Genomic DNA, 17,551 nt, shown 5'->3' with positions numbered 1-17,551 from the left:
TCAGGAAATGTTTCCATTTGATGTGAGTAGTAACAGCTAGCTTAGCTCATATTAACAAGGCTACAGAGTTAACCTTTGCTATGGATGCAGCTCTAACTGTGAGTGTAACAGACTTTTTTTAAACAGAAATATAATCCTTTCAAAATTAATAAAATCATTTCCAAATCAATATTTCGAGTATAATAATAAGCGGGATAATGTATAGTGAGACAATACCCACTTTGATAACAACCTGCTCAGATTATCCCTATTGATTGACTGTAATTGTATGTATTAACTGACTGCAAATGATGATTAACTTCAATTTGATTAGAATTCAGTTCTTTTTGATCAACTGATGATGTTTTATTTGATATGAAATATCGGAGAACGTGACAAAAAATCCACAGAACCACAGAATGTTTGTTTTTGTTTCTCCTATGTGAACTGCTGTCAAAACACAAACTAATAAAACTAATCAGATAATTGTTTTAGCTCAAAACTGATGTCAGATTTATTTTTCTTTCAGGAAAGTTAAAATAATTTATTTCCCTAATTTGCCCAAGAAGCATCCACTGAGTGCACTGGAAGATCAAGCCTTAGAGATCAAGTAATTTGATTATTTTGGTTGTCCTAGTTGTTTTAAAATATTCTCAAGGGAAAATGTCTAAATTCTACTCATGTAAGTGTTGATGAAAATTACAAAAATAGAAACTTTGTGAGGCTAATATTTAGGAAACTAAAAGAACTGTTTCAAAAGTTCATCCCTTTTCATAATTCAGAAACACCTTTGGGCCACTCACCGCCTACAAACAGTCTGTCTCTGTCCCATGACAAAATGACCCCCCTTTGCTGTGACATGACCAATAATAACAACCTCCAGTTACCAGGTAACAGAAATCCAGGGATTACAGCAGCATCCATAGTCAGGATGGAAGGCTGATGGAAGTATGTTTCCACTGATTGTTCTTATCATTGTGCTTTAAAGGGATTAAGAGAAAGGTTGCAAGGTTGGTAGGTTTCACTTAATCCAGGAAGTGGTCACAGTCCGCCGGCAGGACACGAGCTATAAATCCACCTGGAGGGAAACAGAAGTCCTCAATAAAAAAGTATCCTGCACCGAGGCACAATGAGAGGGGCATATTCTCTGAACATGGTGATACTCTGTCTCTGTCTGTCTCTTACTGCATGCTTTGATTCGACACATTTTTGATTGACTGTTCTTTCCTTGTCCCTTTGTTTTATCAGGTTACTGCTGCAACCACAATGGGGTCAGTGAGATCAGCCGGAGTCTCTCTTCTTCTGATGTCTTTCCTTCTTTACGTAGCTGATTCTTACCCCAACATTGACCTATCAAACAGTAAGATTTCTTCTAATACAAGTATTTTCCAACTAACTAGAAAGGCAGGATTTTAAATACGATCTTCAGTAAATTAGCATCATCTGCCTCTTTTGATCAAAAACATAGTACACTTTTCGTTTAATCTCATATCTCAAATGTTACCTCCAATGTATTGAAAGCTGTGCATGATCGATTTCTCTTTTGTAACTTGTAACATCACTCCGCAGTGGGCTGTGAGGAGTGCACGCTGAGGAAGAACAGCGTTTTCTCTAGGGATCGTCCCGTCTATCAGTGCATGGGCTGCTGCTTCTCCAGAGCATACCCGACACCTCTCAAGGCCATGAAGACGATGACCATCCCCAAGAACATCACCTCAGAGGCAACGTGCTGCGTGGCAAAGCACAGCTATGAGGTACAGATTAAAGACTGGCAAACGTGTCTTAAATACTGTGCCTATTTACAGAAACTGTGGAGGTTAGAGTAAGATTGAAGTGGGTCTTGGAGGGGGTGTCCTTACAACCAGGTTTAAATTTGGCTTTGCATCCTGTATGCATGTCACCCCCTCTCTTTTACAGTGTTTACTGTCTGTTAGTATAATTTAAAGGATAAAATAGCACAAAAAAAGCTTTGCATAATAAATAGATGAAAGATAAAAAAAAGAGTCTGGAAGGAATTAGTTGGTTTGATAGGGAACATATGGCTTTATGATGACCAAATATTTCCCAATATTCCAGTCGCAAATAGTCAACATTAAAGATGTTACAGTGTAAGTTTAAATTCTATTTCATTGTTCTATATTTTTTGGTGTTACTTTATGTTTCGATTAGTTGATTTAGAAATGTTAGACAAGCAGTTGTAGAACCAAACCTAGGTCTAACTTTGAGGCAGTTTACTGAAATAACTCAATTTTAAGCTACTTTACTTCTACTCTACCGCGATAAAATTATAATATATTCTCCACCCCATTAATCCAACAGCTTTGGTTACTTTGAATACTGTGATTTTATGTATTAAAAAAACAATAATACTGTACGATTTATTTCTAGTAATGCAGTGGTTTCTCCACTTTTTTGCCTTGTAATCCCTTAATAAGAACTGTTTCCACTTGGATAGCGATGAGTTAAGTAGAATTTCTGCTCAAACATGCTTTGCAATTTAGGTAATGATTTGGGGTCCACTATTTTGGTGCAAAATGTGCTCAAAATATGGGATTAATATGGATACATTAATATAAGAAGTGAAACGTAGAAAGGTATAGTTGGTACCTTTTTGTACAAAATATCTTCTTCTTGTTACAATTCCTTTTCTTCCAGCTTAGATGTGAAACTCTGGGGAACCATAAAGAAGGTTTAAAGTACCAAAAAAGACTTTGGAAGATTTGCTTTCGATTTGGTTAAATCAGCTTTCTGAAACCTCAAATAGCAGCTGAACTTTTCAATACATTCTCTTCAAAACTAGGACAGTGGCTTTTGTCCCCATTTTGTTGCATTGTAATAGCATTAGGCAGAGAGCTTTGAATGTCCACAATGATCAGAAGAAATTATTATTACAACAAGCAAACTATTGCTACTCTTCAACTATTGTTATAAGACAGACTTGGAAACCTGTGATCCTATCCTTGCATACGTTATGAGTTGATAATACTTATGTGCTTTTAATTTGTTAGACCTTTAAATGCAGTAATTTTACTAACAGAGTATTATTACATTGTGGTGCTGGGGCAAGTATCTTACTGTTATGTATTACCCATGTTTGGTTTAAATTCAGTTCCCAGTTTCTTTTAATGCGTCATTTCACTGTTCAAATGGACCTTTTATTCACATAATGTGAAGACTGATGTGACTTTGTTAACATCCACTGTGGTTTCTCCTTCCTCCTCTGTTCCTCTTTCAGACCGAGGTGGCCGGAATAAGGGTGAGAAACCACACGGAGTGCCACTGCAGCACCTGCTATTTTCATAAGATATGACAGATGGGGACTGGAGTTCACGCTGCAGCGCTCAGCTTGGCAACAAATGATGCTTCTTTTAATAATATGCACAAGCTCTCTTCTCTTTTAAAATGTGTGCTCTTGTGTTGGCAGATAATATATTTGTAGCAATCCTGTGTCTGTGGTGTGTAATTATTAGCTTACTTTGTTTGCATTGTTACATGTATGATGAAATGTAGATTGAACGCAATTAAAATGTGCACCCAGATGTTGCATTTTCATGAATGCGTCTTGCACTCAAATGCAGGGGAAGGTTACAAATTGAAGATTCACTTTGAGGTTTATTACAGGCCCGTGACAATTTCAAACGTATCTCTCTTATCTAAATAAATATAAAAAAATACCAAACATAATTGAAACTGTCATTAAGAAGGAGTTGCAAAAGTACTGGGGGGAAAGGAACAATTCTGGTCATGTGAACCTCACAACTCCAACTTAGCAAACTCCATCTGAAACTTGTTCTGATGAAGATTGAGTGATTTAAAATCCCAGAAAAGCTGAAGAATTTCAATTATTTTTAAATTAAATTCTTACTAAATTCTAGTTTGTGTATCTCTTAATGTCAATAAATGTGAAGAAACCCCATGTGTTTAGTTGTGAATATGGATTTAGACACATTTTGAGGGTAATATAAAAGTTTTGCAAAAAATAATGGTATCTTGTAAGCCTGTTTTGCGCTGGACTGATTATTAATTCACAATACGATAATCCTACTAGAATTAAATCATCAATCATCATTATAAAAGTTCAACAATTCAACATATAGGCAATGAAGTGTATACACCATAGTAATGACCACACTATAACATTATTCTTATTTACAAACATAATCATCACACTTTTATGTCACATATAGATCAACATGCTAAGTTACATATTAATCAGACCTAAGAGTCTTTCAGTTTAGTGACCCCTGTAGAAGTCCCTTTTTATCAGGGATGTTGTTGGAGCTGACCCTGGTGTGCTCTGATCCCTCTGGAAGAACAAGAAAGACCAGAATATCTTGCCTTGTTTGTACTAGAGGTTCATTACAACTTGTTACATTACAACCGCCTGTTTATTCTACTGGCGCTCACAGCCAGGAGGTCGTAGCGGGCCTGCAGTGGGCTCGGTTTGCATGGATGGTATAACCTACAGCATGGTGTGTTCAGGGAAATCCAGGACTCCAATCCTCACATCCATTTGCGTGTCGAGTGCGATTTTATGTCACTGTAGGGTCATGGATGCTTTGTTGACATCAGGGGTGTGTGTCTGTGTGTATTGGGGGCCACTTTGTGCTCTCCCTTCCCCCTCTGCGTGCGCGTGCGTGTGCGAGTCTGGCAGCGTAACATCTGTGCGTACGCGGTCGTGATTGTTGTGAAGATGGCGGAGGGGGAGACAGAGAAGGAATATGACACACGGAAAGCTATCGAGGAGCTCCGCGAGCGCTTCCAGGGTCTGACCACAGCTTTGAAAGAGAGTTCGCAGTCTCCGCTGGAAGCCTCCCTGCATTTCTGCCAGGAGTTTTGCCAGGTTAGCCCGCTCTCCTGCTGCTCATCCCGGGCAGCAGCCTGCAGCCCCTCTGGCTTCCTGGCCGAGGATGCGCGTCTACGTTTGCTACAACAATGTAGCTAGGGAGCTAGCTGCCCAGCTAGCAGCCTGGCATTTCAAGATGGGGAAAAAAACTCTAGTGTTGTTTTTAGCTATTCTCTTTGTGATGTTTGATTGTGGTGTGAACTTATTTGCAAAGTCTGACTATCCATGCGGCGAGAAGTCACAGCAGTGTGCGCGCGCTGTGCACGTATTACTCGTATTTTCCAGGCCAGAGAGCTAATAGCAGATGAATGCTGCTAGCTGGTATGCAGGGTCCCCCTGTCCTGTGCAGTGGTCATGCTGTGCAAAAAATGGATAGCTAGGTTAGCGAGGTTTTACAGGGCGATTGCATTGATATGCACTTAATTAGATGATTATATTCCACGTGGAAAATGTAATTACACGGTTATAACGCCGCATCTTCGTGAGTGTGTAGGTTTCAGCCCTGTGCAAAAAGGGGGTTACTTTTGTGGAGCTCTTTTATCGCACGGAAAGATCAATGATTTTTCCAAGGTGCTAGCCCAGGCCTTGTGCACTAATTAATCCAGCTAAATACACCAGCGGATATGCTCATTGTAGTCTGAAAGTCGGCATGAGCAAAAGATGTGAAACTGATGTCAGTGTTTCAGCAGCCGATTTGCAGCTGTGATTTAAAAAGGGAAAGTGTGGCAGTGGTCACTGACTCCATTACAGATCCTGCTCATTAATCTGCCCTGACCACGTAAATATCAAGCGAGGTCTTTCTTTAACGAATATCGCACGGAAAATACAAGGGAAACTGTCATCGCGCCAAATTAAAGAGAGATTATTAGTTTGATTTTGTCCCGGATGTGAGAAATTCTTTCAAGTTAAAAGTTATTTTTCGACAAAAAGGGGGCGAGCCTCGGATTGTGTGCTTTTTAGTCTGGATGGGGATTTGTCTAACAGGAGAACATCTGAAGGATAAAATGGATCTGCATGAGTATTGTGTGGAAGAAATGGATGGACTTTTCAGAGTTGAAGGTTAGGCGTTACTTGAGCTGAGTGAGCTTTTTTTTTTTTTCTTTTTTTTTTTGCAGAGCCACACATTGGTGCTTTGTTGTCTTGGGTCTTTTCATCTCGATTGAATTATGCAACTAGTAATAACATGAAAACTATTGATCTAATATTTTTCCATCCTCTGTAGTTTGTATGAGTGATTTAGAGATGTTTTTTTCATATAAAAGTTAAACGTGGCCTTTTCAATCTGCTAAAATATTCGCTATTTTCATCCTGAATTGCTCTCACATCTTTGTTTTCAGTCCTAGTGCAGAAGAAGGAAATATTCTTTTCTCATTAAACATTTTTCTTTTTAATGCCACCAGCTACCATGATTTTAAAGCCTACATTTTGTCTTTAATCACCATTTCTTTTATTAGTAAAGGGGGCTGCAGTAAGCACCATTTACCTTACATGTAACTATACATCCGCTTTGGTACACTGAGCTTATGTATGAGTTATCTTAAACAAGACAAAATTTGATTTTTTTGAAGAATTACTCTTAATCTGTCTTTGGGGGCATTTTTGCTAATGTTTTAATATTTTACACATACGCCTGAAACACACACACACACACACGCCTGCAATACACAGGAACTACAGAGTCTCACAGTCAGAGCTCCAGTTAGTGGTTCAATGCCTCGCTAAAAGGGCACCTTGGCAGTGCCCAGGAGGTGAGGTGAGGAGTTACTAAAGCCAAGTCAGGACGTACTAAGCTAATGCTGCCCCAAAATAATTACCAAATAACTAAAATAGGGCTGAAACCAACTTTTTTAGTTTTATTACATGTTAATCTTATTACATATTTTGAGTCTATAAATTTCAGAAAATAGTGAGTAATGTCTACCACAGTTTCTTATTCTTCCAACTGTTAACATTATACAGGGAGTTTTTCTAAAACACAAAGGAATTAAATAAAAAATGAAATAAAGAAAAACAGAAAATCATCCCATTAGAGAAAGAAAGAAATGTTCTGTACTTTTGCTTTAAATTCATTGACTACTTGTTTCAACTCTAAAGAAAGAAAGTAGTGCTTTATGAACGTTGTGTTTGCTCTAACAAGTTTTACTGTAACATTTAACCTTTATGAATTTTAAAGAAACATGTTTTTTTCTAATTGTAGTATTTCTCTGATTTGCAGGTCCTTGTTGAACATGCTGGCCGTTGGAAAACTGATGAGGATCCACTGCCTTTGCTGGAGGTCTACACCGTGGCCATCCTCAGCTTTGCTAAGGCAGCTTCCTGTCTCTCCTCCGAATGTGAAAACGTGCCACTCCTACTTGAAAAGTTAGCACTGTAAGTAGACACTCTGCACTCTTTCCCACACACAGACATTTCTTGGCAGACTGCCAAGGTTTAATAAGGGCCGCCAAAGTATATTTGGTGACCCATTTTACCTCTTTTTCTCCTTCTGAGAGCACCAATGCGTCTGCAATTGATTCAGTAGTGGTGAACCTCCCCTCGCTCTACCCCTAACTTACCTGTTTATTCTGCTTTAGAAAGAAGGGTCTCAATTGCATGTTTTGTAGAGAAACAGATATACAGAGAGAGACCTGACTGTGGGGCGACCTCTCCTACTTATATTGTTTCTAAAAGTTTGTTAGTGCACCTGGTAGGCCTCATCGTTGGAACCACCGCTCACCTGCTGTTGTGGAAAAGGAGTTCTAGGTCAAAGAAATCTAAAAGCGAGTTGTGTTTTTGGGCGACATTATAAAACAAATGGAGTAAAGAAAGTTAACGTAGTAGAGACATACCAGGAGAAAAACAACAGAAAGAGGCGGGGCAAGCCTGTGTTTGCAGTTAGAGTGCAGTAAAGATAAGGTGGGGAGAGAAGTAGAATTCAAAAGGTGAATTGTAATGACTTATTACATATAGGGAAACAATTGCTTTCAACTATTTTTTATTAGACCTTCAAAATGTTTTACGCGTGATGCTGGAGGGAATCATCTGGATGTCCAGATAACATCATAAATTTACTCTGTTGGTTTGAGTGTAGTTTTGCTTTAAGCCGACAGTGATATCTTTAAATAGCATTCCACCAAAGATTCACAATATTTGACAATAAACACAACCCAGACCCAAAGGAATTTTAGATATGAAAACCTTTAAAATAGTCCTGCAAACAGTGAAGAGAAAATACTCAGCAAGTCCCACAATGTGCTCTTGAAGTAGTTATGGAGGCAGAGTCCTTGAGGCTGAAGTGCAGAATAGAAATGTAGGCTACCTCTTGGGGAGCTTTGACATATTTGGGATGAGCCACAGAGTATACTTTGCACACAGACGTGCAGTGCATACACAAAATGAAGAGAAACAGAGGCAAATATTAAAGTTAATTATTGATCACAATTACTGATCTGGCTGTTTTTATTCGCTAACATCTGAAAAACATCCATGTTTCTGAAGTGTGAACCGTTATATTAATATGGTTACCCTTAATTCCTGAAGTATTTATGCATCCTTGACCTAAATGTGGCTTTAACAAATGACCGACCGTGTCCTTATCCACAGGAGCTGTGCGGAGCTGCTGCTCTTACTGCCCCAGCATGTCCCTGGTGCCTTATGGGAGGAGTTTCAGTCCTCCATGAAGGTCAGTATCCCCAGGGCTGTTAGGACAGGCTTATCTTTGCAGGGATAAGCAATAAAAAGTTGTATAGTAATTATACTGTGTTTAGCTCATCAGTAAAAAGTTATAAAAACAAATGCGCTCACTTTTGAAGAAATGTTAACTGTTGAATGGTGAAACAAAGTCACTACAGTAACACTGTTATAACAATTATTTTAGATTCTCTGTGTAAGCCATGAGTCTAACTCCCTTTAGTTTCAGTTATTTAGTTACTACATGTTTATTTATCTCTGTTGCAGTTGGCACACAGCCTTTTGCAAGAAAGCGGGAGCACCCAGCTTTGCCAGCTCTCAGTTCTGGCGCAGCAGGACGGTGTCTGGTCCAACGCGACACTAAGCAGCATCCTCTCCAATCAGACCCCTGAAACTGAGCAAGGTGAGTTCTCACTTGGTTTGCGCCCTGCTAACCTCTACAGTTGTAATTACATTAAATTATAATTATTCAGTGTCTAATATGATGGTATCAATTCCCATTTTTCTCTGCCGTTTTTTACATTTGTCTCTCCTCTTTTTCTATTCGTTCTTAGTTCACGAGTATTTGGAGTTTGAAGGCCCCACACTCCTGAACATGAGAATAAAGCACCTCATCAAAGTGGACAGAGTTGATAAAGCTGCTGTCCTTGCAAAGATGTGCTCCGAGTATCCGGGTTATGAAGGAAAAGGAAACTTTAAACAAACTTACTTGCTTTGCATCTGCATGACAAAAAGTCAGGAGCAGCTAATGGAAGAGGTAAGAAATGACACACAGCAATACAGTTTCTTGCACACACAAAATCAATTACATTTTGCATTTGAGCAAGTATTCTGCTGATTTTTAAAAGAAGAAATTAATTTTAGAGTTTACAAATGTCTTTTAAGTGTACCAAAACCCAGCAATGTCTCCAGACTTGAATCTGATGTAAACTGACCTGTTACCTGTCTCTCTGCCTGATAGATTGCGTCAATAGACTGTAAAGATGCCCTTGAAATGATCTGCAACTTGGAGTCAGAGGGAGATGAGAAAGGAGCACTCTGTTTATGTTCCGCCTTTCTCAAGCGACAGCTTCTACAAGGAGATGTTTATTGTGCCTGGTAAGTGTAACAGTTTGTTTCAGACAAATACTTTAAGACCACTTTCCAAATTACCCCCAGGAATACTGTAGGCCATGAATAAATGCATTATGCAACCTGAAGCAATCTCTGTACACGCACAAAGGTACCCTCACTGTTGAGCTTTACTGAAGGTGCTGTGTGTGGTTTTTTTAAGGTCCTTGTTTCTTATTAGCTCAGTACATCAGGGACGATAAATCAGCTATAAAAGAGTATAAATTATTAGTATATAAATGAACCATGACAGCCCTGTAATAGCAGCAGTCTAGTTTAAACTTTTAAGATTTGCTATCTGTCATCTACTTTTTCATTTTAAATAGAGCTGCAACAATTACAGTTATAGTTCATCAATTAGTCTATCAACAGAACTTTAAACAACAACTGTTGGATTATTTATCAGTGATTTATAAAGTTTTTCAAGCAAAATGACCAAACATTTGATGTTTCCAACTTCTTAGGTGCGAAAATGAGATGCTTTTCCTCGTTTTTTATCATAGTAAATTGAACAGTTGTTTGGACAAAACAAGAGATAGAACGACATTTGCATTGTTTTTTCTTTTTTTTTAACAAAAACTAATGGAAAAAATAATCGTACATTGTTTTTGACAGTTGTTTTCTATGTTTTCCAGGGAACTCACACTGTTTTGGAGTAAGCTACTAATGCGTTTAGAGTCCTCAGCTGATGCATTTCTTGGACACAGCAAAGAGATGGCTCTTCTCTGTAGAAGCGTCTGTCATATTCTGTTTCTAATCAAAGTAATCCAAAATGAGGTAAGAAAAAAAGTCTACTGCTTTGTGGCTTATAGCAAAACCATTACCATTCACACTGACTTATTGGATACTGCTTTAAAGTCAAATCCTCGGCATGTATCTTACTTTTTTTTTTATTTCTGTAGGTTGGAGAGGTGGGGCTTCCAGTGTGTGTGGAAATGTGCATTCAGGCTCTGAAAATGACCACCAGTGACCATAAGGATAGCAAGTCTACTATCTGCAAGACTATTTCCTGCCTCTTGCCAACAGATCTCGAGGTGAAGCGTGCATGCCAGCTGACAGAGTTCCTCCTCCAGCCTACCATTGACTCATATTATGCTGTAGAGTCACTGTACAACGAACCCGACCAAAAGCCAGAGGAGGACGGGAGTCTACCAGTGCCCAATTCTTTACGCTGCGAGTTACTGCTGGCCTTGAAGACACAGTGGCCTTTTGATCCAGAGTTCTGGGACTGGAAAACACTGAAACGCAACTGCTTGGCACTAATGGGTGAGGAGGCAGCTATTGTGTCATCTATTGACACACTCAACGACACGGATGAACAGGAGGTGGAAAGTGCGCTTGGCAAACTCCCTGAATACAGAGACTTGGAGGATTTTCTGTTAACCACTACAAATGAACTCAACGAAATCACAGATGAAAGAGAAAAAAACAGAGAGGCTAAAAAACTTCGGGAGCAGGGTTTTGTGTCTGCTCGGTTCAGAAATTGGCGAGCTTACATGCAGTATTGTGTTTTGTGTGACAAGGAATTTTTGGGTCACAGAATTGTTCGCCACGCACAGAAGCATTTCAAGGATGGAGTGTATCTTTGTCCAATTTGTGCTGACAGTTTTGAAAGTAGGGAGGTTTTAGAGCCACATGTAGCATCACATGTAAAGCAATCTTGCAAAGAGAGACTAGCTGCAATGAAAGCTGCTAGGAAGGTAACCAAACCACCTCAGTCCCCTAAAAGTCCAACAAAGAATTTCAAAGTTGCCGCCAAAATGAGTATGAGTCCAGTCAAAGTTGAATCTCAAATTGGTGAACAATTGGCATCTCCTGTTAAGATAGAACAAAGTACATCTGACACAAACATTAGTCAAGACTGTTTCTGTCCTGTCAAAAATTGTTCCAAGGCTTTCAAGTTTTTCCGTAACCTCATGGCTCACGTCAGATCTCACAAGGATGATGATGAAGCCATGAGGTTTTTAGAGATACAAAAACAGAAAGTGGTTTGCCAGTATTGCAGACGGCAGTTTGTCAATGTCAGACATCTTAATGATCATTTGCAGATGCACTGTGGTAGCAAACCTTACATCTGCATACAGTTGGATTGCAAGGCCAACTTTAACTCCAACTCTGAGCTTCTCATGCATAGAAAAACACATCCTGAATTTAAGGCCCAGTGCATGTTCCCCAACTGTGGCCAAGTTTTCAGCGAGGCCTACCTTTTGTACGATCACGAGGCACAGCATTACCTTACATACACCTGCCAAACAGATAACTGTGGTAAAATATTCTACTCACAGTCTCAATTTTTGTCGCACCAACAGAGCCATAATACAAATGGTTCCGTAAACAGTTTGCCCATCACAAATCAAAACCCTCCTGTCACTCCAAAAGTAGATCCACCACTCCAGAGTATCCCGAGTGAAGAAAACACAAGCTCTGCAGCTGTCAGCCTTGAAATTATAAACATAGACGCAAATATGGAGGAAGCATCAAACCCGTCACCATGCACATCACCAGAGGTTGCTAAGGAAGCAGCTACTGTTAGAGTGAAACACTCGATAGAAAGCATGCTTAATTCTGCGGGAGATCCTGAAATCCAAGAACCAGAGAAATGCTACACTCCTTTAACAAACCCTACACCAGCACCAGCTGATGTGGAACCAACACCAGAGCCTCCCCATGTGCCACACAGTGTGGCAGGACAAAGTCAGGTCCCTACAGTATATCCTGTACCCATTGCAACAGATCCTGTGGCAAGTCAACAGGGAGAGGAGCTTAATAATATTCAAGGCAATGAATTTCCAAAGGCAGTTTCACAAATAATTTCCCCAAGTCAAATAAAGACAGAAATTCCTTCCTCGCTGCAAGGATATCCTTCAAGCACACCTGCTGCAACTGCTGGCAATGAGGAGAACCTGCATTGCTGCCCATATAGTGACTGTACAAGGGCATACAGTACAAACAAAAGTCTCTCCAGGCATGTCAAAAAGCAACACCCTGAAATATTTGAGGACTGGAAATTGGCAAAGAAATACAACAAAGTGGCCAGGATTACAGCAAAAAAGGCACCAAGTGGGCCAGCTTCACCTAATCAGTGTCCGAACTTGGGGAACAGGCCGCCAAATCAGCCAGGAATACTATGCAACAAACCTGGGATGCAGCAAATGGATTACCCAACAGGATGTTCAGCCTCACCTGCCCAGTGTTATCCTGGATCAATGGAGCCTGTGCCCATCACTCCAATGGTGAACCCCACACTGTACCCGTCATGGGGAAACCAAAATAATCCCAGCGGAATGATGCAGTCTGACATGTCCCAGACTTGGTCTTCACCTCCCATGAATAATTGCTATCCCGAGTCCTTTAACATGAATGAGTACCCCTCTCGGAGCTACCCTCATTGGCAGACAGACCCTTATCAAACCACAGCGGCTCTCCCACCTGATAGAGATCATTCAATGGCAGCTATGCCTGGTCTTGCCATGTCACATACTCCTTCAGACTCAAGTTTGATGTCCCAGTATGTGTCTAGTTCTCTGATGCTCGACAATGGAGGGCAGATGCATAACGGAGGGCATCAGTATGGAATAATGCATCCAGAGGGCAGTGGAGACAGAAAAAACAGTACAAATTTGACAAACCAGTTGGATAATGGAAACAGTATCTCAACAATTGATAGCCTCCCTGAAGGAAGTTACCACACTCCATATGCTCCAAGTGAAAACTCTTGTCCTACCCAAGGCTCTTCAGTTGATATTCCCATGAAATGTCTCAGCCCGGAGCCCCAATTAGCATTTAAAGCTACAAATGAAATCATTAAAACAGAGAATATGTCCACGCCTGGTTATGAACAAATGGACAACTCTGTGGATGGCATGCTCAGCCCACAAAGTGTGTGTCACACAGATCTCTCTTTTGATGAGGAATGTCCTAATGCCGACTGTGAGGCCAACACCTCAGAGGAAAAGGCATGTGACCCTGATGTGCAGAAGGGAAAACGCAGCAGGTTGAGCAAGCGAACCAAATGGCCAGCCATCATTAAGGATGGCAAAGTCATCTGCAGGAGATGCTTCAGAGAGTTCACTAGCACCAAGTCTCTCGGAGGTCACTTATCTAAACGCTCACAGTGCCGGCCTGTAGATGAAATCGACTTAACAGCTGATCTGCCAACATCTTTCCTTGATTTTCTCAATGACCCCCACGTCCCTGACACTAACGGAGCAATATTCAACATGCCAAACGGGGATTTCTCACAGGAATCTTGTAGCTTGACCACTTTGTCTTCACCCATGGCATTGAAACAGGAGCCCCAATACACAAATATAATGGATTATTCAAACACATTATCAGGTTCCCCTCAAAACCAGCAAGAGAAGAGAGTTGAGTTGGCTAATCCAGCTCTCACTGTACCTCATCAAGAGGATCACTTGATGGAAATGTCACATGCCTTTCAAAGGCTGGACTTGATTGAGGCTGCACAAGAGAAGATGAGGAACGCTATGTCATTAGAGCAAAATGTCAGTCATTGTGATACAGCCCGTAACAATGAAAAAAGTAAAATACTGAGTAAAAGTGATGACAAGCCCTCTGAAAAGGTGCCCAAGCCTTTTAAATGTGACCAGGATGAGTGTGAGTACTCATTCATGACAAAGGAGGCGTTATTCAAACACCTGTGTAGAATGCACGATTACACCAATGAGATGATAGAAGAACTTAAAAGAACCCCATCCAAACTGTCTCCTTATCCATGTCAGATTTGCCCCAAAACATTCACGAGAACGACAGGTTTGAGAATTCACTATGAAAAAGTCCATCGATTGTCAAAGGCAGAAATGCAAAAGCTAAAGATCAGTGCTCGAAACAGGCGTGCTTTTAGACTTAACAAGGATAACGTGCAAACTAGCCGTCCAGCCAGTGATGCAAACACCAGTCACACAGCACAATCTGCAGTACCAGTATTAACCGCTATAAAACAAGAACCACTTGACATTGCAATTGCACCTCAAACAGATAATGAGAACAATCTAGAAGTTACTCAAATAACTTCACCAGGAGGTACAGTTAAACAGGGCTTCACACCGGACGTATCGACTGTTACAAGACTACCTTCACCTCAAAGCTTTCTGACAGATAGGTTGCCTACTGAGGTGGCACTGTTGGTTCCCGAAAAATCCCCTGAAAGACCCAGAGGTACTGTTGTAAACAAGAGTCCAAACGGAAAAAAGAAATGTGGTTCACAAGAGAAACTCAGCCCGGTTAGCAAAGCAAAGGACCAGCAAGGGCAATCTGAAGCAAAAGAGCCAAAGTCCAGCCCTGCCTCTGCATCTGCTTCATCTTCCCCAGAGAAACCCAGCAGCTCTAAAAACACACCAACCAAGGATGAATCCAGGAGGAAAGAGAAACATCAGAAGAGGCTGAGCCTCAAAATGTGCGACACTGACGCCTTCAGTCCATATAGACCATATCGCTGTGTACACGAAGGATGCACTGCCGCATTCACCATCCAGCAGAATTTGATTCTCCATTACAGGGCCATGCATCAGGCATCTCTTCCTGCCAGCAAACCCGAAGCAGAAACTGAAAAGACAAGTGTTGAAAATGGACAGGAGAGCCATCAGAGCATAAGCAAAGATGATGAAGTCAGGTGTCAGGTAAAAGACTGTTCGAGGGTGTTCATGGGAATCACAAGGTTAGTTCAGCATTACCTCTTACTTCACAAGTTCAGCCGTGACAAAGCCACCTCCATGATGGCCAGCATGACCATAGGGACTTTCAACTGTGACCGACCGGAGTGTGCGCTCCCCTTCGACTCTGTGGAAAAGTACATCGAGCACATAAAGAATTTCCACAAGGAGATCGCTATCTCTGAGAGCGGCTCAGTTGATCCAACTTTCAGGTGCGAGTATAATGGATGTGACCGTGTCTACACTACCAAATCCAACCTCCTTCGGCACCTGATAAAAAAACACGAATACGTCTATGATCCTAAAGCAAGTGACGGAAGAAGGACTAAATCAGCAGGACTCTTCCCAGGAGTTAACAACGGGAAAGAGAATATGGAAAACAAATTCAAAGTGAAGAAGAAAAACACTAAAAAGAAAGATGGGAAGTCCATTGAACACTGGACCAGTTTTGGAAAGCCTACGCTAAAATCCCACGAGGAGGCATCAGCCATGTGCATCAAGAAATCTGCCCTGCAGTACCCATGCATGATAATAGGCTGTGATGCAGTGGAGCGGGCTGAAAGAAGTATATTCAAGCATTACACCACACATGGCCTCACAGAAAGATACATTGAAGACCAGAGGAGCCAGTTCATTTTCTGCAAAAAATACTCGCGTGCCAGATTCAAAGAAACAAGCAAATCAGAGGGTGCGTCAAGCTCATCTTCTGAGGAGACGGAAGCAGACGAGACAGAAAAATCCAGTGACCAGAAATCAGATGAGCTGGTGGAAAGAGTAGGCCAAGAAGATGATAGTGCAGAATCTCAAGCTTCCACCGGGACAGAAGGAGGAACTAAAAGAGGCCGTCCCAGGAAACCGGCACGTCCTACACCAGCTTGTCCGGAGAGGATCCAGACTCTTAGGAATCGTACGACTGTTAACAGTTCAAGAGAGAACTCAAATCCTGGTACTCCTACAGCCCAAGAACAACGTGACGACAGGGTTATTCAAGGGGCTTTCAAGCCTTTAGGACTTGAGGACTCTTTCCTTAAGTTCTTGGAAACCTCAGAGTCAACCCACTCTTCCAAACGCAAATTAAATGACAAATCTAGTGCTGAACTGCCGTCCAAAAGACAACAGACTCACAAACAGAGATCTGCAATGAAAAGTAAAATAGCTCATGAATTTAGAGGCTATGAAAATCTTGTAGACTTCAGAAACCCCCTTAATCTTAAATCAGTGAGCAATGTCAAGATTGTCATGGATAAAACATTATCAGACGGTGCTGATCTGTTGCTAAAGCAGCTACAATACATGAGGCCCATAGTCATAATAAAAAAGTGGCTTTATAGCGGATCATAGCCCGATATTTTGTTTTCAACTCAATCTCACTCAGGATTTGAGAAGTTATGCTGCAGAATGGTTTCTTAATGCATCAGATTTCCAACTGATAACAGCAACGGTCACAGTTAACAATGAAAAGGCCTATTTTGTACTTTATGAAAAAATGTCTTGGATGATTTTAAGTATGTATGTTAGTTATAATAACCAGGTAACCTATAGGGCATAGATTTTAGAAACATGTTTGTATTTATGCTTAGTACTGAAGATGTTTTTTTTTTCTTTTGCTAAATGGAGACTTTTAAAGAAAAACAATGTTTTTATATATCCCTATGGGATTTCAAGTTCTGTTTGTATTTATTTTATCCTTTTTCAACACTAGTAGACCTATCTGTAATATTTACATGTCTTCCACAAAGTGTTCAATAAACTGTTACTGGTTCTTTTTGTAAAGAATTGACTTCAGATTGTTTTTGTGGCTTATCTCTCTTGTTTACAAGTTTTAGGGTTCAGAGTAGAGTTTATGCACTTTCCTCTTAACATGATACAGTCACAGCTAAACGGCAACAGATTACGTTTTTTTAGGGAAAATATACATTAACTGGTCAATTAGTCATTATTACATTGCTTAATTACTTACAAAACATCAGAGCACTTAAATTGACGTCCTTATCTATGTTATGAATTTATTTTTTGACTGTAAATACTCTAAATAAAGCTATTGTCAGGTCCATGTTTGTATGAGATTTATAGAATAATGAATAACAAAGTGTTTACATAGTGGTTAAAAGCTCAAACTTTAATTCACTTCTAAACCTCCTTATAATTCTAATATTCAATATTTTTTTTATAAAAATCTGTATTACTAATATTAGTGAGGGACATAGTACAAATCTTTTATCTGTCTATGAATGTTGAGCAGTGCAAAGAGAAACATTCTTGAAGCCGCAAGGAG

The 17,551-nt window shown here is 40.3% G+C and overlaps 2 protein-coding genes across 2 annotated transcripts; both read left to right on the top strand.

The window, feature by feature from the left end:
- Positions 1-1,108: 1,108 nt before the first annotated feature.
- cga (glycoprotein hormones, alpha polypeptide) lies at positions 1,109-3,289 on the top strand. The gene is made up of 4 exons (XM_069661417.1): positions 1,109-1,135; positions 1,228-1,339; positions 1,549-1,733; positions 3,215-3,289. The coding sequence occupies exons 1-4, from the start codon at positions 1,109-1,111 to the stop codon at positions 3,287-3,289; spliced, it is 399 nt and encodes a 132-aa protein (XP_069517518.1).
- Positions 3,290-4,672: 1,383 nt separating this feature from the next.
- On the top strand, positions 4,673-17,040 carry znf292a (zinc finger protein 292a). The gene is made up of 8 exons (XM_069662010.1): positions 4,673-4,822; positions 7,041-7,195; positions 8,408-8,486; positions 8,762-8,897; positions 9,049-9,251; positions 9,456-9,592; positions 10,240-10,381; positions 10,507-17,040. Exons 1-8 carry the CDS (start codon positions 4,673-4,675, stop codon positions 16,615-16,617), a joined length of 7,113 nt encoding a protein of 2,370 aa, XP_069518111.1. The 3' UTR covers positions 16,618-17,040.
- Positions 17,041-17,551: the final 511 nt, after the last annotated feature.

The sequence above is a fragment of the Semicossyphus pulcher genome, unplaced genomic scaffold (assembly GCF_022749685.1).
Source record: "Semicossyphus pulcher isolate SPU_LCO1_2020_fin unplaced genomic scaffold, fSemPul1.0.p SCAF_14, whole genome shotgun sequence".
Classification (NCBI taxonomy): Eukaryota; Metazoa; Chordata; class Actinopteri; order Labriformes; family Labridae; genus Semicossyphus; species Semicossyphus pulcher.
This window is presented reverse-complemented; position numbering and strand designations above follow the sequence as displayed.